The sequence below is a fragment of the Terrapene carolina genome, unplaced genomic scaffold, assembly GCF_002925995.2.
Source record: "Terrapene carolina triunguis isolate 2854851 unplaced genomic scaffold, T_m_triunguis-2.0 Scaffold42, whole genome shotgun sequence".
Taxonomy (NCBI): domain Eukaryota; kingdom Metazoa; phylum Chordata; order Testudines; family Emydidae; genus Terrapene; species Terrapene triunguis.
In genome coordinates, this window is record NW_020664393.1 from 55,873,081 (window position 1) to 55,897,209 (window position 24,129).

A 24,129-nucleotide genomic window follows, 5' to 3' on the forward strand; every position below is an offset into this window, starting at 1 on the left:
GGCTTCCAGGGAGGTTGTGGAGTCCCCATCATTGGAGGTTTTTAAGACTAGGTTAGACAAACATCTGCCAGAGATATTCTAGGTATACTTGGTCCTGCCTCGAGGTCCCTTCCAGCCCTACATTTCTATAATTCTGTGATTACATAAGTTTAGGTTTACCTCATGTTTAATAATGTGCTCACGTCACCTATTACACATAGCAGTGTGACTTTCTCTTCTCACTGAATTGTAGCCAATGAAGCTGGAGAGACGCCACTTGATATAGCTAAACGTTTAAAACATACACACTGTGAAGAGTTGGTAAGTTTTGCATCTTCCAATATGATTTTGTTTTTATAAATCTAATTATTTCTGAACATTTAGTAGTTCATAGTGGGTATTCAGTGAGAATTTGCAGCACACAAATACCATCGGCATCTGTTCAGTGTCCTATAAGAAATGAATTGATGAAATCAGTCCAGTACCTCTTTGATGGGTGTCCACATATCAAAAACTGCCATAATAGTTAATTTCTTTGTTTGGCAGTCTCAACAGAGAAGCCAATAATTGAAGCAAATAAGGCCTGAGTTACCCTCTCACTCCATAACATGATTAAGGAGCATTGTTGGGTAGTGCAAGGCCAAGCTGCATCTGGTTTATTTGCTCTGTGGATAACCAGATTTCACTCTTCAAGTTTGCCTGTCCAATAACTTTCAGAAGCACTAAACTCTGTTTTAAAAGACATAATCTTTGTACTTTAAAAGAAAAAAATATACTGATTTTTACATCTGTTCAAGGAAGTTATATTTTAACTGTTCATAACTACTGCATATGGCATTGTCACTAACAGACTACTGTGTTTCCTTAGCTTATTCAAGCATTATCTGGAAGATTTAATTCTCATGTTCATGTAGAATATGAATGGCGGTTACTCCATGAAGATCTGGATGAAAGTGATGATGATGTGGATGAAAAGTTGCAGGTTTGTGCCTGACGTACATTTAATTTTACAAACGTGTCTTTTAAAAATATTTGTATGCTTTAGATAAAATGTTACATTGTTTCTATAGGTAAGGGTGCAGAATAATGCAAATGAAATTTCATAATGAAAATCTGTGGTTTTGTTTCTAGATAATTTCTTGAATTATAGTTTGTCTGCCTTTTCCTGTTGGTTTTAATTACAAAACAATTTAGTTTGTCATGATCAGATGGTGCCTTTGTGATTTAAAGGAGGGAAATTGAGGCATGTGGTGACTCTTCCTCTTTCCAAAGCTGGCATTTTATTGATAGTCAGCTAGTGCAGAACACAATACAGTTTGTTTCAATAAATCAAGAGTTTTTGTATTTATGGGACGCATAGCAGAAGCTAACATCAAAGATAGGAAAGGTGCCATCAAAAGATAGTGATTCATTATAGAATCTTCACATACGTATAAAATGTCTGAGGTCAGTGGCTCTGGTTTTGCAAAGAGTTATGCATGGGCTTCACTTCAGTGCAATTAATCCTGTGCATTAAGTTAAGCCTGTCCATTGGTTTTTGCAGGATTGGGGCCTTAGCTCTGAATCGTCTCCATAAAATGCATATTTTCCTTTCCATATTCTGAGCTGGTGGTATTGATGGTTTTAGGGTAAAAATTTTCAGAAGTATCTGAGTGACTGTCTCATTTCAAAATGGAACTTAGGGCCAAAATGTTAAGGGTATTTAGATGCCTAAAAATGCAGATTGTTGCCTGATGAGATTTTTCAAAAGTGACTAGGGTCCAAACACCCATTGATTTCAGAAGCATGTAGGTGCCTAGCATCCATTGATTTCAATGGGAGTTAAGCACCCATGTGCTTTTGAAAATTCCTCTAGGTTCTGATCTGCATCTTTAGATGCCTAAATGCCTTTTCATATCTGACCCTTAGGAGTTGTTGGAACTGAAGCTCCTAAAGTATCTGTCACATTAGACAATGAGACTTAGGCTCCCAAGCCACTTAGAGTAACATTTTCTAAAGTGCTGTAGTCACTTATATGAGTGGTCCAGGTGGCAACCCGTGAGCTGGATTCAGCCTTGTGGGATTATTCAGTCTAGCCCCCAAATGTGTCCAGCAGCAGCTGCCTAGAATGTGTGGCAGATCTAGAGCATTGCAGTGAAATGCTGCATGTGCCTGAGACCTGCTCTACAAAATGGTGTCCTCCATGCAACACGACCTTGTATGCCATAGAAGTGTGAGGTCATGATGCATGGAGGATGCCATTTTGTAGAGTGGGTCTCGGGCACGTGCAAGCGTGTCACTGCAAGAGAGGGAATATGCCGATTGAAGATCAGTGCCATCTCTTGCAATCAGTGTGGGGTGGAGTAGTCTTTATTATCAGGAACAACCCTAACCAGCCCTGCACTCTGTTCTCCCTCCAGTCCCCATACTTAAAGCCCCGTGTCCTGTGTATCTGACAGTACTCAGTGGTGGACTGCTTGGTTTCTCTCTCTAATGCAGCTGCCATATTCTTGAGTTTCTTCCTTCCCAATGGACACAAATGAAACAGCTGAATGAACTACATAACCAGACTAATCCTTATCTGTCCTGAGTAATTCCCAGCTCTCTCATTGAGCACAAGTTTGTCCAGTCTGAGAGGTCATGTGCGAGGTGAAATGGGAGAGAGAATAGGAGGGGGCGTGTGTGTGTGTAACCTTGAAAGGACAGACAGGGCCTTCTCTGCCAAGGGCTGGTACAAGGCTCACAGGCTATGAGGAGTTTTTGCTCCTCTCTGAGCTATGGCTAGATTCAGGTGCCCACGGCCATAGAACACCAGCACACACATCTTGAGTCAGGGAGGGGTGTGCGAACTATTTGAAAGATCTCTGTGGCACCCTGCCTTGATGTGATTTTTCTGGGATGTAGCAAAGACAAAGGACCGTTTCTCTTTGGTCAACAACCAAAGCATATCTGCCTATTGTGTTTGTTGTGGTGTGTGGTCCATGAATTTTAAACATAGCACATTAAAAAGTGGTGCAACAGTAATCCAAGTGCAAGGGAACAAGTAAATGCAATTGCTGCATTAGGAAAAGAAAAGTCGATGTGGAGAATAGAGCATTTGACACTAAGTGGATTCAAACAAGATGACTTGTTCATTGAAAGTAATGGACAACCACAGTGCCTTGTGTAGTTGGTAGTGATAGTTGTGTGGAAGGAGTATATCACCCAACATCACAGCATGCTACACAAGACCAAATATGAGAGGTACACTGAAGAGTCATGTATCACTCATGTTAAGGACTTGGAAAAACAACAACTTCAAAGCAGAGACACATACTGATGAAATCTTCAACTGCACGACCTGCAAGTCTGACTACATCTTATGAGGTCTGTCTCGAGCTAGTGAGATGTAAAAAGCTTTTTAGGGATGGTGATGTGGTTTAAAAAAAAAAAGGTGTGCAATCCAGATGGCTCATGCATTTGAGGATGGAAAAATGGAAAAGGATTTTGAGTGTCATTGTCTCACCAAACTGTAGCAAGGAGGGTAAGTGACATGAATGATAATATGTCCTCAAAACTCAAGACAGCTGCTGAAAAATGTACTTACATAGCTCTAGATGAGAGCATTGATACCAGTGACCTCAGCCCACTATTAATTTTCATCTGAACTATTGATGAGGATTTCTCTGTGCCTGAGAAGATACTGGAATTAGTTTGACTCAAGTGTAGTACAAAGGGGGTGGAGATTTACAAGGTACTTGCTTCTGCTGTGAGAAAATATGGCAGTTCCCAAGTGTGCTCGTGCATAGTCACAGATGGTGCCAAAGCAATGACCAGCAGTAAAGATGGATTAGTAGGTTTGCTGAGACAAAATGGAGTTGAATGTCTTATTCTCCACTGCATCATAACCACGAGGCACTTTGTGGGAAAACTGTTAAAATTAGACTTTGTGTTGAAGTTGTGTTCAGTGTTTGGAAGCACATACATTTGCAAAAGCCCATTCTCAGCAATGAAACGTCAAGTCAAAACTTTGCAATAAGCCGGAGAGCGACATTCTCTGCTGCTGTCTCTGACTTGCAGCAATGAATATTGATGTTGATATTGAGATATTAGTGCAAGAAAAATGTTTTCCTCAGCGTTTTCACTAAGAGTGAGCTATTCGCTGATGTGTATTTAATTTTACTACTTAACACCATTAATGTCTTAATGGCTAAATCTGAAACCTAAATAGATGATCTGATTCTAGAAACTGCAGTTGCCCCAAAATTAGCATCCAGCCCACAGCATTGAAGACTGTGGCCCACCCTCATTTGATTTAAAAAAATTTTTGAGAAGCATTAAAGGTGATCTGCAAAGGATTTTTTTAAAAATGGGTTTATGCCCTCCTTTGCTTCTTTATGATGTATAAAGAAGACCTGAAAGGCTTTTGTTAAGTTAGGTATCTTTTTAAAGTCTTCCCTCCCTTTCCCCCTTCTCCCCCCCCCCCCCCATGTTTTACCTTAGAAGTTTCTGACTAGAAATCCTGTCTCCTCTTGGTAGCTAAACTTTCATTAGTTTAGCTCTTCCAATATCACCATTTCATTAATTTTCCAGTCATTATATAGTCTTCCAGCTTAAATAGGACCTATATTTCCAAAATTAAAAATAAATTAAAAAACAACCCTAAACCAAAACTTTTCACACCCACTTATACATCATAAAGAAAGGGGAAAGGGTATAAGCCCATTATTTTTCTTTGCTGGTCACCTTTAAGGAACGTCTCAGCAATCAAATTGTTGGATTAGCTGAATGGTCCTTGCCCTGTCGTTCTGAAATAAATGTCTCCTTCACTGGAATATCACTTCTGTTGGGAATACTGTCTGTGCAGAATTCTTATTCTTGGCTCTTATCTCCTTAGTGCAGGAGAGATGAAACTTCTCTAGTGCTTGTGATTTTTTTTTGACCTTTGACAGCAACATTAATAGCATAAATCATGAGCCCCCCCTACTGACTGTTGTGTGCCAGCTCCTGCAAAGTATAAATGCTACTTCCTTCCCTTCAGTTTCTCCTTGACTGTCTTCAGTGATGGAGTCCTTTGCAAAAGATCGGGGTTCATAGGCCATTTGCTGCAACTCTTCATTGGATCCTGATAAGGTTTTGTCCTTATTATGTAGCAATAGGTATAATAGCCATATTGCTGTGTAGAATATCCTTTTTCTGCTATAAACCTTTCTTCCAGCCAGCTCCATTATGTTGTTAAACACTTTAGATCTTCTTGTCTGTTGTATCCATGCATTTTGGTTATGCTCTGTACCTTGTTTTTGTTTTGTTCTGTTTTCCTACTGTGCTCAGGTGCCACTAGTCCTTAGTGCCCAGCACCTTTTTCAGTTCTTTGACATCTGTACTTGGTTTTGGTCAGCTTCTCAGCTTCATCTCTTTAAAGAAATAATTTGCTACTCAGCAGTAAGGCTAAAGCAATAAAACTGGAACTTCACTAGGCTTATTCTACAGGGACTTCTGAAAGAAGATTAAGGACTATTAGTCTGTGGTTATCATTTGTGAGTTACATTGAATTCACTGTTGACTGTTGTTGCGTTTGGTCACATTAGAGTTCTGTTTATAAATGTCAGATAGCTATCAGATGAAGGGCTTTTGTCTTTGTCTTTTTTCCCCTGGCCCCTCTTTTTATTTGTAAAGAAGTTTTAAAAGTTTTTGTAATTTTTTGTTGGGCTAGGTCACTTCTGAAATTTAGGCTTTTCATAGAATCATTGGACTGGAAGGGACCTCGAGAGGTCATCTAGTCCAGTCCCCTGCACTCTTGGCAGGACTAAGTATTATCTAGACAATCCCAGACAGGTGTTTGTCTAACTTACTCTCAAAAATCTCCAATGTTGGAAATTCCACAACCTTCTTAGACAATTTATTCCAGTGCTTAACCACCCTGACAATTAGGAAATTTTTCTTAATGTCCAACCTAAACCTCCCTTGCTGCAATTTAAGCCCACTGCTTCTTGTCCTATCCTCAGAGGCTAAGAACAATTTTTCTCCCTCCTCCTTGTAACAACCTTTTATGTACTTGAAAACTGTTATGTCCCCTCTCAGTCTTCTCTTTTCTAGACTAAACAAACCCATTTTTTTCAATCTTCCCTCATAGGTCATGTTTTCTAGAACGTTGATCATTTTTGTTGCTCTTCTCTGAACTTTCTCCAATTTGTCCACATCTTTCCTGAAATGTGGCGTCCAGAACTGGACACAATACTCCAGTTGAGGCCTAATCAGCACGGAGTAGAACGGAAGAATTACTTCTCGTGTCTTGCTTACAACACTCCTGCTAATACATCCCAGAATGATATATTCACTTTTTTTGCAACAGTGTTACACTGTTGATTCATTTAGCTAATTTACCCCATATTAATTTCCCCCTACTGTTACTCACACCTTCTTGTCAACTGTTTGAAATGGGCCACTCTCATTACCACTACAAAAGTGATTTTTTCCTCCGTTGGTATCCTACTGTTAATTGAATTGTCTCATTAGACTGACCTCCCACTTGGTAAGACAACTCCCATCTTTTCAAGTGCTGTGTATTTATACCTGCTACTGTATTTTCCACTCCATGCATCTGAAGAAGTGGGTTCTAGCCCACGAAAGTTTATGCCCAAATAAATTTGTTAGTCTCTAAGGTGCCACAAGGACTCCTTGTTGTTTTTGCTGATACAGACTAACACAGCTACCACTCTGAAACCAAATAGCATATGTGTTCACTATACTGTGGGTATAAATACCTACTTGGCCTGAATGCAGTTGCTAAATGGTTTATTTTATTTATACCAACAATCTACACAGCTGTGTGTTTATCTAACCTTATTTTTAAAGGCTCATTTATACTCTTGTTGATCTCCGGAATGTTACAATTCAGTTCTGTGCTAAACATATGAACCCATGACTCTGTCTATTACAGTTATCATTCGACAACAATAATTACAAATGACTACTGTTACAACAGGAAAAATAAGTCTGAAATACACATAGCAAACAGATGACTTGCCACAAGACTCGAAGTGACTAATTAGGGCACATGTTGATAGTGTGCACAGGTTGATTAACACTCCCTCCTTCCTGTCAAACTCACCCATTTCCCTTTAATCCTTCTATGAACTGGACCTGCTTCCTCGTTAGTAAGCTGAAGAGAGCTGGTGAGAGGCTTGGATCCTGTGCCGGTCTTGCTTATGGGTAGCATTTTCAAAAGTGTGTTAGTTGCATAGGAGCCTAAGTCTCACTGAGTTTCAATGGGACTTAGGCACTTCTGAAAATGGAACTTGCGTTCTAAGTCATTTAGGCACTTTTGAAAATGTTACCATGTATTCTTATGGACCAGAATGCTTCACTGGTCCAAATCTGAGGATTCGTATTATTGAAGGGAGTTACCCTGCTGGGTACATTCGTGGGCTGTTGGGCAAAGTATTATTCTTCCTTTGTGAGAGTTTGGTTATTAATGCTGCAGTGGTTATGCTTGTTCATCTTTAACGATTGTCTGATTAAAAGGTAGAGTAAGATTTTTACATAGGCCTGAGTGATATTTTGCATACGAATGTGGGGAGTGGAATGAGCTCTCTTCTGGTACTTTTAAAGAGTATGTGTATTCTAGAAGCATTTTTTAACAAAGGAGTTTCTAACTTTCGAGTTTTACCTTTGTTTGAAGTGGAAGAAACCTTGTGCACATAAACATCAGTAAGGAACTACCCTGCTCCACTTCGTAAATCTCTAATCTTTTGTCTGAACTGCTCACAATGAGGTATCTTGTAATTATTATAATAGTGGTTATCCCAGAGCAGCATAGACGTCTGAACATTCCGTCATTTCTAGTACAAAATTTGATCACATAGGTACAAATCTGCAAATCAAGAAACTTTTGTAGCCTTTAGCAAGTGCATTATCATGATGATAACCTTTTATTTGAAATTCAATTTAAATTTAAGACTTGGTGTACACAGCTGTCTTGTATTGTGACAAATAAATTATAGCAGCCTGAAATCAACTTCTGTTTTCAGGCAGAATTCTTATGAATTGAAATGAGGTTTTTAAATAAAAGTTCTGATAGGCAGGGCTAGAAAGAGCCACTCATAGAGAGTACTTAGCTTTCTTGAAGAAGTGTCATTAGCTTATGTAAACTTCCTTTTCAAAAAGCTAATTTTCTGGTTCTTACGATTGGAAAGACAACTTTCCACATGTGGAAAGTCTGTAAACCAGTGCAATACTTTCACTGATTCTGCAGACAGACCAATTCATTGCTTCTTCTGAGCCTCCTCATAGCTCTCCCTGAGAGGTAGCAGAATGCAAAGTGTTTACAAACTCTTGTAAATATCACTGTGTTTGTGCAGAACCCTGCTCAGTTTTACTCTGCAGATGCTGGGTAAAAATATGAATAGCAGCTGAGGCAAATACTGGACCTGTTTGCTGGGAAGGAGGCCTTGAAAACAAAGGTTAGATGAAGGGTAGATTCTCCTCTTAAACCCTCAGAGCAGCCAGGTGGCAGATAGGGAGACAAAATGTCCCTTTGCCTTTTCTGTAGCCATTAGGGGCTGGGGAGCATTAAACTTACCGGATAATTACTACTTGGGGCCTGTGGTGATATTTGGGCCTACAAATTTACTCTGGTTGTGAGTTCAACTGTGAAAAGCGAGTGTAAGTTTATAAAAGGTCACAGTAACCTATAACAACATATGTTGATGGGAAAAGGTACGTAAGGGAGACAGACAGACTGAATTAGTCCAAATTAAAAAGCCACCTGACATAACTCAAGTACTGTGTTATGATCATATTTGGTAAACAAGAAAAGTGTGGAATCAGAAATCAGTGATCCAAAACTGATGTGTTGGGAATGAGGCCTAATTGGTGGACAAAATAATTAGAGGACCAGGCTATTCCACATATAACTCCCTTTTGGAGTCCTTAAGGAAAGATACTTTAGGGAAAAAATTGGCCATTGGAGCAAGCTTCACCATCATGGCTGCCTCCCCTACCATCTCCTTGGATTCCAGACCTGCTTCATCCCAATCTTGAAAGGTGTCATGACCAGATAACATCACCATCTCCACCACCTCCTTCTGAATCCCAAACACCACCTGGGATGTGAGACTTTGTCTGTTTTATCCACCCAGCCACCCCACCAATGTGTCCTTTTCCTTTCCTCTCTTATTTCTTCTCTTTCCTGTCAATCTCAATTTTCTTTCTGTCTAATAAGTGTCTGACTTTGCTGGCCAAGACTGAATACTTTACAACACTGCTGTAAGCCTGTGACTAAAAAGAGGCAACTAAAAGCAATGCCCAAAACAGCCAGATGTTGGTAGAAGTTTGCCAGGTCTCTGAGTGTCTGATAAGACTGTGGGCTCTGCCTATATCTTTCCAGCAGTGAGGCTGCAAATGAAAGTCAACCCCAGAGACTGAAGCTGCATTTTCTATCTTTGCTGTTCTTTTCTCTCCCCTCTTGTGTGTGTTTGTTTTGTTTGGTCTTCTAGGAAACAGGATCAGATTTTAACAACAGTGACAACAGCTCCGGTCCATCTCTACTAACTTCTTCTCTTTTCCCCAGAAGGACAGTTAAGACCATCTTTAATGCAATCCTAATGAGGGTTTTTTCCTTCTAAAGACTCTTCCCAGCTAAAGGGAAAGGGAACAAGGGATTTTGTTAAAATGAAAGCCTTATTTATTTATTCTGACGAAGTGGGTATTCACCCACGAAAGCTTATGCTCCAATACATCTGTCAGCCTTTAAGGTGCCACAGGACTCTTTGTTGCTATTTAATACATTATGTTTCAAAATATTTAACGGTTTTTCTTTTTCTTCTGTATCTTTAATAAAAGGTTAAAAGGATTTTAATGGTGTGTTTACCGTGGTACTAAGTAGGCTGAGGTCTCTGTATACCAAACCCCGGTCTGTGTTTAAAACTGTTTAATGTTGGATAGTAACTGGGTTATGGTAACCCCATTAGCCTATGTATTCCATCTAAATTAATACAACAGGCCTGATATAAAAGATAGGGCAGAGGGAGAGCACACTGGTAGGAATCCCAGCACTCTCCCATATCCCAGCAGCTTGTGGAGTTAGGCAATAGCTTTTCATTTAGGTGTTGCCCCTGGTCAGTGGGGCCCTTCATCTAACATAACAGTCTCTGGCAAGTAGCTATTAGGTGTTGGATAAAATTTCTAAACTACACGTGAGAGTTGATGGATCTGGGCAAGAGAGAGATTGATGACATATGTTAGAAAAGAGAAGAATGGTATTGAGGGAAGGGGGAGGGAGGGAGAAGGATTTTGGTGGGAGAAGTGGGGAGAAGAAAGGAAAGAGGTTAGAGAGAACAATGTAGGGCAAGAGAGATAAGGGGCTTCAAGGTGAAAGAATGAAAAAAAGGAAAGAAACGGTAGACATGACATGGTCAGGACATTGGACTGGAACTTAGGAAACCTTTGTTTTTTTTACTGGCTCTACAATAACCTGCTGTATGATCTTGGGGAAGTCTTTTCTTCCCTCAGTGTGTGGGTTTTCCCTTCCTACCCTTTCTTTGTCTTGTCTGTTTAGATTGTAAGTAGGGCTGTCGAATAATCGCAGTTAACTCAGGTGATTAACTAAAAAAAAAAAAATAGCTGAGTAAAAAAATTAATTGCGATTAATCGCACTGTTAAGCAATAGAATACCAATTGAAATTTAGTAAATATTTTTGGATGTTTTTCTACACTTTCAAATATATTAATTTCTGTTACAACTCAGAATACAAAGTGTACAGTGTTCACTTTATATTATTATTTTTATTACAAATATTTACACTGTAAAAATGATAAACAAAAGAGATCCTATTTTTAATTCACCTCACACAAGTACTATAGTGCAATCTCTTTATCGTGAAAGTGTAACTTACAAATTTAGATTTTTTGTTGTTACATAACTGGTTCATTTTTGAGTGCAATGTAAAACTTTAGAGCCTACAAGTCCACTCAGTCCTACTTCTTGTTCAGCCAATTGCTAAGACAAATGAGTTTGTTTACATTTCCGGGGTGGAACTGCTGACAGCTGCTTATTTACAATGTCACCTGAACGTGAGAACAGGCGTTCACATGGCACTTTTGTAGCCGGCATTGCAAGGTATTTACGTGCCAGATATGCTAAACATTCATATGCCCCTTCATGCTTCGGCCTCCATTCCAGAGGACATGCTTCCATGCTGATGACACTCGTTTTAAAAAAAAATGCATTAATTAAATTTGTGACTGAACTCCTTAGGGGAGAATTGTATGTATTCTGTTCTGTTTTACCCACAATGTGCCACGTATTTCATGTCAGAGCAGTCTCGGATGATGACACAGCACATGCTCGTTTTAAGATCATTTTCACAGCAGATTTGACAAATGCAAAGAAAGTACTAATGTGAGATTTCTAAGGATAGATACGGCACTCGACCCAAGGTTTAAGAATCTGAAGTGCCTTCCAAAATCTGAGAGGGACGAGGTATGGAGAATGCTTTCAGGTGTCTTAAAAGAGCAACACTCCGATGTGGAAACTACAGAATCTGAACCACCAAAAAAGAAAATCAACCTTTTGCTGGTGGCATCTGACTCAGATGATGAAAATGAACATGCGTTGGTCTGCTCTGCTTTGGATCGTTATCGAGCAGAACCCTTCATCAGCATGGACACGTCTTCTGGAATGGTGGCTGAAGCATGAAGGGACATGTGAGTCTTTAGCGCATCTGGCACGTAAATATCTTGTGATGCTGGCTACAACAGTGCCATGCGGAAGCCTGTTCTCACTTTCAGGTGACATTGTAAACAAGATGTGGGCAGCATTATCTCCTGCAAATTGTAACCAAACTTGTTTGTCTGAGTGATTGGCTGAAGTAGGACTGAGTGGACTTGTAGGTTCTAAAGTTTTACATTGTTTTATTTTTGAATGCAGTTATATTTTGTACATTATTCTATATTTGTAAGTTCAACTTTCATTCTAAAGAGATTGCACTACAGTTCTTGTGATAGGTTGTAATAAAAAATAAACATAAAATGAGCACGGTACACTTTGAATTCTGTGTTCTAATTGAAATAAATATATTTGAAAATGTAGAAAACATAATAAATAAATAAATAAATAAAATATATGGAGATATACCTATCTCATAGAACTGGAAGGGACCCCGAAAGGTCATCGAGTCCAGCCCCCTGCCTTCACTAGCAGGACCAAGTACTGATTTTGCCCCAAATCCCTAAGTGGCCCCCTCAAGGATTGAACTCACAACCCTGGGTTTAGCAGGCCAATGCTCAACCCCCCCACCCCCATCAAAAATATTTAAAGAAATGGTATTCTATTATTGTTTAACAGTGCAATTAATTTTTCTATTCACGCAATTAATCACGATTAATTTTTTTTAGTCGCTTGAAAGCCCTAATTGTAAGTGCTTTGGGACAGGAACTGTCTTTTATTATGTATTTGTGCAGTGCCTAGCACATGGGAGCCGAGTCTCATTTGGGACCTCTCAGTGCTGCCATAATACATCTCATCGATGGTGGTGGTGATGATGATAATAATAAATAGACACTAGGGAAAATGCAATGAAATATGCACCATGATCTATTATAGAAATGAGGGGAAAAAGTTACTGAAGCCAAGAAAGGAAAGAAGGCGCAAGAGAGAAGTAGGAAGCTACATTTAAAAATATAATTACATAGCAAATTGATTGAGATCCTTTGTTACAATTAAATACATATCCAATAAATGGTACACAACCATTTTTTTTTCTTTTAAATTATATGAGGGAAATGTGGCTTTAAGGGGAGGTGTGGTCAGGAGTGGCAGTGGCAGCAACACAGGTATGATACATTTCAAGAGTTAGTAGGCATAGTCCTCTGGCTAGCAAGTGTTAGGTATATTTTTTCAATGTATTTTTATATTTTGCTGAATATGATAACATAACTAATGTAATATCCATGTGTATTTTTGTTTCGGTTTGGTTTTAGCAACCCAGTCCTAATCGGAGAGAGGACAGGCCTGTCAGTTTCTATCAGCTGGGATCAAATCAACTTCAGCCTAATGTAGCATCTTTGGCAAGAGATGCAGCAAATATTGCTAAGGATAAACAAAGAAGTTTTATGCCTAGTATATTACAGAATGAAACCTATGGAGCAATACTTAGTGGCAGTCCACCTCCCATTCAACCTGCAGTACCTGTTACTACAAGTGCACCTCCCCTACCTCCAAGGAATATTGGCAAAGGTACTAACGCTGGAAAATATAGTGTTTTAGAAGAAATGGGATCATAACATTTTTTTTCTTACATTTTGAAGATTTGTTTTACAGTTACTTTGCACAGGTAGGTATTGGAACTATTTACTGATGATTTTTTTTTTTTAACTTGAAGTGAATCTGCACAACATATTCTGAATTTGATTTATATTGTACGGGCTAGTGAAGGAAAACATATTCTGAATTATATACATTCAAGTATACAGAATGTGTGTGAAAATAATACATGTATAAATAAAATCAGTAAAGTTCCAACTAGTTATAAGAAATGAGTAACAGCCCAGATGATCAACTTCATCAACTGCTTTTAGTTTGTGCTCCAACTTTTAAAACTTTTATTTCCTAAAGATGTCTCAGTCTGATTTGAACTGAACTTCCATAACCATCTAGCTGTTGTGGAAATGCTTCTCTTTAAAAGGGGCCAAAGAGAGTATGAAGAAAGATAGGCAATGATAACATTACAGACACTTCTTAAATCTGTGCTAGAAAGTTTGGAAATAAAATAAAGAGTGAAATATAAGATACATACACAATTTGGAGAACTAGGAGTTTTACGGGATTGGTAACTGACCAAAACATAGCTCCCATTACTCATTATCAGGGATCCTAGAAATCCGTTTGCCATGGAAAAACACGAAATTTGCATTTTTCCATTTTGTGAAAAAATAAAACATATATTAACTATTAACTAAATTTTACTGATAGTACCAGTGTCACTTATTCAGTGTTCACAACCTCCCCTTCTTGTTGTTGATTTTTTTAATGTGCTTTAAATTTACATAGCAAACATACTCCAATAAACTGCTTCCAGTGTATAGAGTTTACACAATGGCATATAGGTGTTCGTGTTTTAATGCATCTCAAATTTCACTTCAGCCTCCAGATGTGAGTAATTAAAGTTATGAAAAGATGCCGAAAACTTTAAAAATCACCCCTAAAGACCGTGTCACTGAGTTTCGCATGGACAAATTTCACGTTGATGGTGATGTGCTATTCTGTACTGTATGCAGCAAGGCTGGAGATTACATTTGGAGGCAAACAGTTGAACACATGGAAAGCGTTAAACATAAACTGAATGAAAATGAAAACATGAGACTGAAACAGCAGGGCCATCAACAACAGTAAAGAAACAGTGCAATGTGACTGGATCATTCCAGCATTCTTGTGCATTAAAAAACACACACAATTTTCTGAAAATCTAGACTACAGACATAAAATTTAAATAAATATTTTAAATAAATAAATATAGAAGTATTTAGTATATGTAAGCAATACAAGTTGCATTTCTATTTATTTATTTTAGTATAATGATTGATAGCACTGGAGGCTTCGAACTTGCTTAAAAGTTGTAAATATATCAATAAAACATTGCGTTCAACTGATACCTATATATATTGTGGCTAGGGAAACTAAAGTTCAGCATTTCATTTTAATTGTGGAAAAAAGTGGATTTTTTTTTTATTGGGGAATGTTGGGTTTTTTAAATAACAGAAAACTAGGATCTCTGCTCAATATCCTCTGTTCAAAGGCCTATATGAAATCAGTAGGTCTCATTTCCTTGATAAGGGCCAAATGCTCACATAACAAAAACTTCCATTACAGTCAAGACTCTTACCTTTAGATATAATCCCTCCAGGTCAAGCAGATGGGAAAGCCTGGGGAAACTTGCTCAGCCAGTCCTTATAGTGTGATAGTTTCCTGGATAAGGATTTCAGTTTCTAATGCCTTCAGCAATCTGGCATCCTTCCTGAATGCCAAAAGTATTATACATATACATACAGCCTTTTATACTAAAGTATCTTAGACTTTGTGTATGCATGACTTTCTGCCCTATAACATAGTCCACGCACCTTGTGTAGAGTGAATACTCGTCCTCAGGTGTGACTTTATTGACAACTAAATGAACAATAAGACAGCATAAAGTACAGCATTGTACAACTGACCAGATATGTGAATGGTTTTTTCATCCTCCTTGGAAGCATCACGTCATGGCTGAAGTTAGGATATAGGACTTGATGTACCGTTGGTGTTTTCTGGTATGGTAAATCACAAGTCTGCAATACGATGAGCTAGCATAAAAGGGTGCAAGCATAAAAATGTGCATAAAGTATTATTTTTTGGTGGAAATTAAGTGAAAATACAAAATGGTTAGCATGATTTCATGTGTTTGTTTTTTTAAAAAGGCTGTTAAGACATTTTGGAAAGGGGGAACCCAGCTGAGGATATTATTCTACTCCTTGACTGAATAAATAAAATGATTGTTTTGCCCTTTGACTAAATTTTACCCCTGAGCAAATGTACTATTTCACCCATTGCCTTCTGGTTAAATAGCAGACTTCCAAAACACTCATTTACCATTTTTCTCCCACCCACCCCTTACAACTTGGCACCCATGCAATGCAGCTCATGCCAGGAAAATATGCCTCCTGGCTTAAAAAGATTTATTTGTTGGTATATTTTACTCTAGCAGTTCATTTCATTAGCCTCTTTCATTTTCCCAATTGAACATTATGATATCACTGATCTTAGCCTCTTGTTAGCTGCCCTTATTATTATTATCCTCTTAATTTTAGAATGCTCTTTTAATCTTCTGATCCCTTTGTATCTTCTCTCCATGCAAATTAATGCTTATTTCTACTTCACATTAACAGTGTTTTTCATGTTTCCTTAATATGGTGATCATGCTCTCTGCGTAGGCATAAAATTATATGGTACTAGCAAAATGTTTGCTATAAAGGATCGCTTACAGTGTGCTCTAGTGAAATAGGGAGACAGCACTTTAGCCTTAGAATAAATTAGGAATCACTTCTAAATTCAAAAGCAATGCCATGTAAGTGCTACAGTTGTTGGTCCTAGTTTGGCTGAAGCCCTGAAATGCAGTTTTATGGAAGTTCCAGGTCAGAACTGACATTACCTGTTAAGTCAGCATGTTCACAGACCCTTACATGTTCGTTATGTCCCTTTCTTGAATTGTCTGGAGGCAGCAGTCCGGGATTAGTGATTTTTCATAGGACTCACCTTTTGATTTCTTGTTGAGAAGTTTTTGCCTTTGCCAAGGCTTAACCATCCTCAAATTCACAAGCTGTGAAATGGATTATTAACCTGACACATTTTGAAATGTTGACCTGAGACAAGTATTTATGTAGCTGAAATGTTAAGAATACTTTCACCTGAAACTTTTTATTGTTTTCAGTCAGATATGATTTATTCTCTTGTACTCTTACAAGATGATGGTGGTTTCTTTCAATTTATACAATATACAGGCACACCATTTAAAATAAAACACTGGTGTGACTATTAGCACGTTTTCCACACATAGTCAGCAAATAATTTTTATACAGTATTTTCCTGTTTTTTTAGTTCAGCCTTCAATTCTTGGGAGTGGTGTTCAGACAACTTCTTCATTTAATACAATGTGGAAGACAAATTCATTAGGAGTGGAAAATATAAGCAGACAGAGATCTTCATCAGATCCACCAGCTATTCATCCCCCTGTGCCGCCATTGCGTGTAACATCTACAAGTATGTTTTCACTTTCCCCTGTTTTTCTCTTCTGCTGCATCTAATCATGGTTGGTCTTATTTTTCCATTTTCACAACTCATGCTTCCTCTTTTGGCAATTGTAGTTTTGGCCTGTTGTCCCCCCTCGAGCAATTTGTATGAATAGTCTCCTCCAATAGAGCAGTGGGGATTGGTTGCTGCAGTGTGATTTAGCAGGGAATTCCTTCTATTACCGGTGTTTAAGGGATTTCTCAATTTGTTTATGTAGGGTTTTAATTATATTTCTCTTTAATGTTAATGAGTTGTATAACAGAAGTATTACACAGAGGCAGTACCTATAATGTGTTACCTGCATGATGTTCTTAATTTTTGCTAGCTTTAGGAATACAAATGACAACTGGAAAACTTAGGTCTGAGGTAGTGTAATATTCTGCCATGCTCTGGTTGAACTAACCTGAAGAGAGAAATGCAGTGTTATAGCCGCGTTGGCTCCTGTATATTAGAGAGACAAGGTGGGTGAGGTAATATCTTTTATTGGATCAGTTTCTGTTGGTGAGAGAGACAAACTTTCAAGCTTAGCCAGAGCTGAAGAAGACCTTGTCTCTCTCACCAACAGAAGCTGGTCCAAAGATATTAGCTCACCCACCTTGTCTCTCTGACGAGAGAGGTTTTTAATTACCTAACTTAATTCTAAACATTTCTTCTAAAGTCATGTTATGATTAATGTCCAGTCAAGGAGAAATTCCTCTTTATAGAACTTCTCTCAAAATATTATTCAACAAAATATCCATAAAACATAAACGCTAAGGCTCTGATTCAACAAAGCATTTAAGCATATGTTTAAACCCATCACTAGCTAGCAAAGCACATTTAAGACTCAGTGACGTCAGTGAGGCTTAAACACATCCTTTGCATGTGCTTAAGTGCTTTGCTGAATTGGGGCCTATGTGGGGCTTGACCAAAAAAAATCCAGAACTAAAACATTTATTGGGATGACCAAAGACCAAAGGGTTTGAGAAAAAACTGGGGCACTGACAATGTTTGCCTTCTGTTCGCTTTAAATCAGTGGTTTTCAAACGTTTTGAGCTTAGCGGCCCCCCCCCCCATCCGACCCCAGACATAAAAATACACGTGCAAGGCTGGGTGGCCCACTGAGGTGAGTCAGGGGGTGGAGATGGGGCTCCCTCCCTCATCATGCGTGCTCCCCCCCCAATGTTTTCATTTTCATTTTGGTGCAAGGGGAGGATTTCTACCATTAGTAAACTATAATTATAATTAGTAAAGCATTTTTCTTCTCCTTGAAAACAAATCATGTAACATAGAAATTGGTGGATGAGATTCTAAGAATAATGCATTCAATAAAAGTTTAATTCCATTGCACTCTCTACTTTGCCTTTTTTATAGATATACTCTTTCCAGCACCACCACCTCCAGTTGCAAAGACAGCCAGTGTTATAGAAGCTTTAAACCAGCAGTCAAAACAACCACCAGCTGTTCCACAATCTAAACCTGTACCACCACCTCTGCCTCCACAACCTCCTAGCAGAATCTCTCAAAAGAAGCCTGCTACTGGGTAATTGATGTTATTTTTAGTATTTAATTCATAAAACACTTCAGCCTATTCAGTGATCTTAGATTTTAAAGGAATTGCACTTGTATGTACCATGAAAGCTATAAAACAGGCAGACCCATCTTCTGCCAATGACAGCAGGCACTTAATGCCGTTCACTGTCGTATAGGATACATAAACTGAGAAGAAATATTTATGGAACAGATAGCAAGAATGTCAGTATTAAGACTGAAACAATGTAGGAATTCTAATTACCAAGATTTATTAAACTCATATGATAGACTTGATATTTACATAATGTTTAGTCTTGGTGGCAGCTGGAAGCAACAAGGGTCCAGTTGGTTCTAATTCTGATATGATATAATAATAAAAAGAGGTAACATTAGGGGAGCTATTGCAGTTTGTTGCGCAAGAACTTTAAAAGTAACATTAGATGAAACCTCAGAATTTATGAAAGGACAATAATCTCATTTACAAAAAATTACAGCTGAATTTGTATTGCTCTTTTGCATTACATTTATTGATCAAATAGGATCTATGAATGGGCTAGTTGCTTATTGCAAATAAGTAGGTAAAGTAGTTTTTACAACAACATAAGTAGTTGCATTTCTATGAACACGTTAAAGTCCTGGTAAGAGTTATACATTACCTACCCATTTAAAATAGTTTAAATTTATTTTATTAGATATCTACACACTTGAAAGTTCTGGTTTATGAATGCTTAATTTTCTTCTGAACAGGATTGACAAGTCATCTGGTATAACTAACAAAGGGCAGCCTAGAGGACCAGGATCTCTGCAACAGTCTGGTAATTATAGTATAAAGAGGCCTCATGATTTAAAAGTTACATTTATTTTTGAATTATTTTTAAACCTACTGTTAAAACTTCTAAGATCACTGTAACTGAAATAGGTTAGAGTGGGGAGAAAGTGTTTGTTAGTTTGGTGCTGTTTGTGTATTTGACAACACTAGCCAGTCTATATGGGGACACTCAGGAAAGTTAAAGTGAATCAACTGAAGTTATGACGTCAATGTGCATAGGCTAAAGCATGTTAACCCCTATGTGGATGCTCTCAAATAAGAGTAAAGTAGCCTTAGTTTGCAGTAACTTAATCCTCCTCCAAGGAGGAGGATTTTTACTGTTTCTCTTTTAAAGTCATTAAGGCTCTGATCCTGGGAGCTGCCATGGATGAACAGATCTCTGGGTCCTATTGATGTCAGTTGGGCCCTGCCGGGGTGGATCCCCCCATGGTACCTTGCAGAATCAAGGCTTTTGTCAGTTTCCCTGGTTGTGTGTTAATATAATATATATAATATATATACATACATATAATATGCCCAAAAGTTTGAATGATTTTCTTTGTGTGGTAATCACGGAATTTCTCGCTCTCAATTTCCCTTTCCACCATTTTTATAAATCTGTACATCCTGCATTGGTTTTCACTATAACTCCTCTGTACTTGTCCTTGACCTCTCTGCAGAGCTAAGGAAAGTTCTCTGATGGCCTTCTACTCTGTATTCATGTGTTTCACAGAAGGCTATAGGAGTTCTTCTCTTGGCCCTGTGTGGAGGTCTGGAGTCCTGTCCTTGGGCACATTAAGGGATGCAGCATCTGATTAAAGCTTGCAACCAGTGAAGTGAACGCTTTTTAATATGGTTTTTTTTTTTTTTTTTGGTTTTTTTTTTTTTTTTTTTGCTGTGTAGAAGAGTTATAACAAGATGGCAATGTGAAATGAATGATGTACAGGAAAACTGTTATCTTGTCGTTGTTTCCTCCTCCCCTCCCCCCCAGTCTTCTCTTCTTCAGGTTTGTTTAGTCTGGAGAAGAGAAGACTGAAGGGGGGACATAATAACAGTTTTCAAGTACATAAAGGTTGTTACAAGGAGTAGGGTGAAAAATGGTTCTTGTTAACCTCTGAGGATAGGACAAGAAGCAATGGGCTTAAATTGCAGCAAGGGAGGTTTAGGTTGGACGTTAGGAGAAACTTTGTAACTTCCAGGGTAGTTAAACACTGGAACAAATTGCCTCAGGAGGCTGTGGAATCTGCCTCCTTGGAGGTTTTTAAGAACAGGTTAGACAATCACCCATCAGGAATGGTTTAGTTGTTACGTATCCTGTCTTGAGTGCAGGGGACTGGATTAGCTGACCTATTGAGGTCCCTTCCAGTCCTATGACTCTGTGTAAGGAAATGGAGAAGCATCTAGCTCAGCCTGATTATCTCTCTCTCCTATCTTAGGGTTTTCTCTAGTTTCCATCACGGGAGTATTGAAGCTCTTAAATAACTGTCTTCAACACCAGGGAGCTGTTTGTGGTTGGGAAGGGTAGAAAGACAATCAGTTTAGGAGTTTAGGGAGAATCGCCAGGAGTGGAAAACCTGAAGGAAAAAGTATAATTTGCATACTCCAATAACAAGAATGAACTGGTTTTAAGTGTATAGCTATCATCATATATTTATAACTTACTTTTTTAAAACATGTCCCCACTTTAAATTGTTTTACTTACTTTTAACAAAAGGAGAATCCTCCTCTGTATCTGAGGCTTCTGTAACACAAACTGGTCCTACAGCGAGCACATCAACACCGATCCAACCACCAGCACCAATGCCAAGGAAGTCACAAATGGTAAGTAGGAAAAAGATCTAGGTGCGTCTTTTTTTAAAAAAAGGCAGTTGACAGTGTGATAGTAGAGAGTTTGGTGTAACAGTTCCTGCCCCCCCTCTCCCCCCCGCCTAGTATTTTGTCAAAAAACATGGTGTAAAACTGAACCATGAATAAGACTAAGCCATTGTATTTTATTAAACATGCATACATTTTGTAATAGATACTTTAAAAATACCCTGCATTTCCTGAAATTTTACAGGAATGAGTGCATAACCACAGACACAGAAGTAGAAATTATTTGCCAGTATCTGACATGACGCATGCAAAATCTATAAAGTACAGTGAACTGATGACTTAAACCTTGGTGAGCCTGAGAGTTGAACAGCAGTAACACTGTTATCACACACATCATTTAGTTCTTAAACTTCAGTGAAGTAGGTAGTGAAGTAAGCAACATCAAAAAATGGGTGATGCATTTATTTTTACATTGGCAAGCAGATGTATTAATAACATCTGACATAGGTAGGTTAAATGGTACCATTCTGCAGCCGTGGAACATGTGATATTAACATATATATTAGTGTTAATGTATTTTATTCCTGTATTAGGATTGGCAATGAAAAGGGTGGTACTTCCCTCTGCAGATCAGCTAAGCTACTGTCATAACTGTAGATCTATTGATCCTTACTTGCAAAGTGTTACATCACCTTATTTAACCCACACATTCCCCAGTTACAGTAATATCTCTTCAAGGATAAGTAAATTACTATACAGAAGATTCCCACTCTTGAGTCCTTATTCCTGTGTGTGACTGGGTCTGGAATTCTCCATTGTTGAAGTTCTGACCTATTTCATCAGTATGTGCTGTATAATTGTCACCAACAGTTTCCACTGTCTGTATATTCTCTAAATAGACAGACTGCATTGCTAGAAATATTATCAGCAAAGATTTTCTTTCTTAATTCTTTCTGTTTGCCTAATACTAATGCTGTAGTAAGGTGCAGGGTATAAAAATAGAAAAAGTTGAAGGTTTCTTTTTTGCTGAGTAAGAAAATCATGAAGAAGCCATAATGATTTTGTGGTTTTGTTTCATCAGTATCCTCATTTGGAATCATTTAGTAAAAGATGTCTGGTTATACCTTCCATTATATCAGCAACACATACTTCCCTGACTGTACCTTTCACAAAGCGATACTTCTAGCTGAGCTAAAAAATATTGGGGCTTCAAGGGGAAAGTAAATTGAAACATTTACATTTAGATCTGTCTCTCACTTAATTCTTTTGAAACGTAGGCCATGTCAACACTAGCACTTATATCGACAAAACTTTTCTCACTTGGGGAAAAACACACCTTGACTGACATAATTTTTGCTGGCATAAGCGCTCATGTGTACAGCGCTATATCAGCGGGAGATGCTTTCCTGCTGACATAGCTACTGCAACTCATTGAGCTGTTTTTACTATGTCGACGGGAGAGCTCTCTCCTATGGCATAATGCAGGTACACAAGTGCTCTTACAGCAGCACTGTATCTGTACAGCTGTGCCACTGTAAGCTTGTAAGTGTAGACCTGGCCTTAGTTGTGGAGACAGCATAGTCCATTGGATAGGACGCTGGGCTGGGAGTCAGGAGACCTGGACTGTTCCTAATTTGGCTACTGTACTGCTGTGTGACCTTGGAAAGCTGCATCCTCTCTCTGTGTCTGTCTTTCCCCTGCCACCGTTTGTCAGTCTTGTCTGTTTAGATTGTGAGCTGTCCAGGCAAGGGGTGTTTCTCACTGTGTGTGGGTGTGTGTGTGAGCCTGGCACGCCTGACACAAGGGAGCCCTGCTCTCTGATAGGGCCCCTAGGTCCTCCTATAATACAAACAACTAACAATAATAATAAGTTAAAAATACACCTCTACCCTGATATAACGCAACCCGATATAACACGAATTCGGATAACGCGGTAAAGCAGCGCTCCGGGGGGGCGGGGCTGTGCACTCCGGCGGCTCAAAGCAAGTTCGATATATCGCGGTTTCACCTATAACGCAGTAAGATTTTTTTGGCTCCCAAGGACAGCGTTATATTGGGATAGAGGTGTATATGTAATTTATCTTAATCAGACTTAGGTGTTTCAGGGTGGGGTCTGTATTTTTCTGTGTCTGACAGGCGTGCAGGCCTGCTGAAATAATAGAGACCTCTGGTATTTTTCACACACCACAATTAGTAATGTCCCTCTTCTCTTTCCATCCCTTCTGTCTGACAAATTAGCAATACCTAGCTCTGAGATATTGTTGCCCATCAGTAGGTCTCAAAGCACTTTACAAAGGAGGTCAGTATCATTAGCCCCAGTTTGCAGATGGGGAAGCTGAGGTACAGAGAAGTGAAGTGACTTGCCCAAGGTCACCCAACAGGCCAATAGCAGAGCCAGGAATAGAACATGTGAGTCTCTAGGGACATAGTCCATTGCTTTGTTCACTAGGCCACACTGTCTCTCTGAATATATAATATTGGATATTTTGGACTTTTCTGGGTAATTTGAGGTGAAATAACGGTCCTGATTGGTTTCATTCTCTTCATCTTTGCTCTGTTGAGCTGCTGGACCATAACAACATGACCGTGAGGTGTATGTATGGTTCAGGTGTGAAACCACTGGTGCCATTAATTCAACATTCTTTTGTCATGTTTAAACAGCTGATTACCCTGGGCTTTGTGTAAAATAGGGTTGTTGCAATCCTCTATCTTGTTCCTATCTTGTTATGTTGTAGAACAGAATTGCTTTCAATATAAATGAAATTACTTTGCTAAGTAGGTACTAGGGGACAATCTGTTTTGCACCCAGGGTTGTTTTAATTATACATATCTGAATAAAATATCAGAATTTCCAGATAACTTCAACAAAGTGAAGTTTGCATACCTGGGGAAGCTGGCAGGGTATTTCACTGATGATGCAGGACAGAGTGGAAAGGGAAAACTTGGCAACAGAAACGGAGCCCAGAGAAAGGAGTGATTTTGCTAACGTGCTTTAGCTAAATTGATGGAGCTAAAAGTACCTTAATTGAAGCTTTAGCAAGATCAGTTTAGCTAACACACTTTTGCTAAATCGCTCCATCCAGCTTTGCTCCCCAGCCTTCTCTGCTGTCAGGGCCGGCTCCAGGCACCAAGCACCCAAGCTGGTGCTTGGGGCGGCACCTGGAGGGGGGCGGCGGCCCGGCGCTCTGGCCGCCGGGGGGGGAGAGCCGAGCCCCAGCCGGGGCTCGCTGCCCTGCCC

The 24,129-nt window shown here is 38.9% G+C and overlaps 1 protein-coding gene across 2 annotated transcripts in view; it reads left to right on the top strand.

The window, feature by feature from the left end:
- ASAP2 (ArfGAP with SH3 domain, ankyrin repeat and PH domain 2) overlaps window positions 1-24,129 on the top strand; it is a 173,997-nt gene that overhangs the window by 132,723 nt on the left and 17,145 nt on the right. Inside the window, exons 20-26 of one of the 2 annotated variants that reach the window (XM_026655319.2) lie at window positions 233-300; window positions 848-961; window positions 12,919-13,174; window positions 16,565-16,726; window positions 18,110-18,278; window positions 19,016-19,083; window positions 20,791-20,897. In XM_026655319.2, the coding sequence (XP_026511104.1) occupies window positions 233-300; window positions 848-961; window positions 12,919-13,174; window positions 16,565-16,726; window positions 18,110-18,278; window positions 19,016-19,083; window positions 20,791-20,897 (944 nt within the window). The remainder of the gene's footprint in view (window positions 1-232; window positions 301-847; window positions 962-12,918; window positions 13,175-16,564; window positions 16,727-18,109; window positions 18,279-19,015; window positions 19,084-20,790; window positions 20,898-24,129) is intronic. The other variant, XM_026655323.2, reaches the window with a different exon arrangement.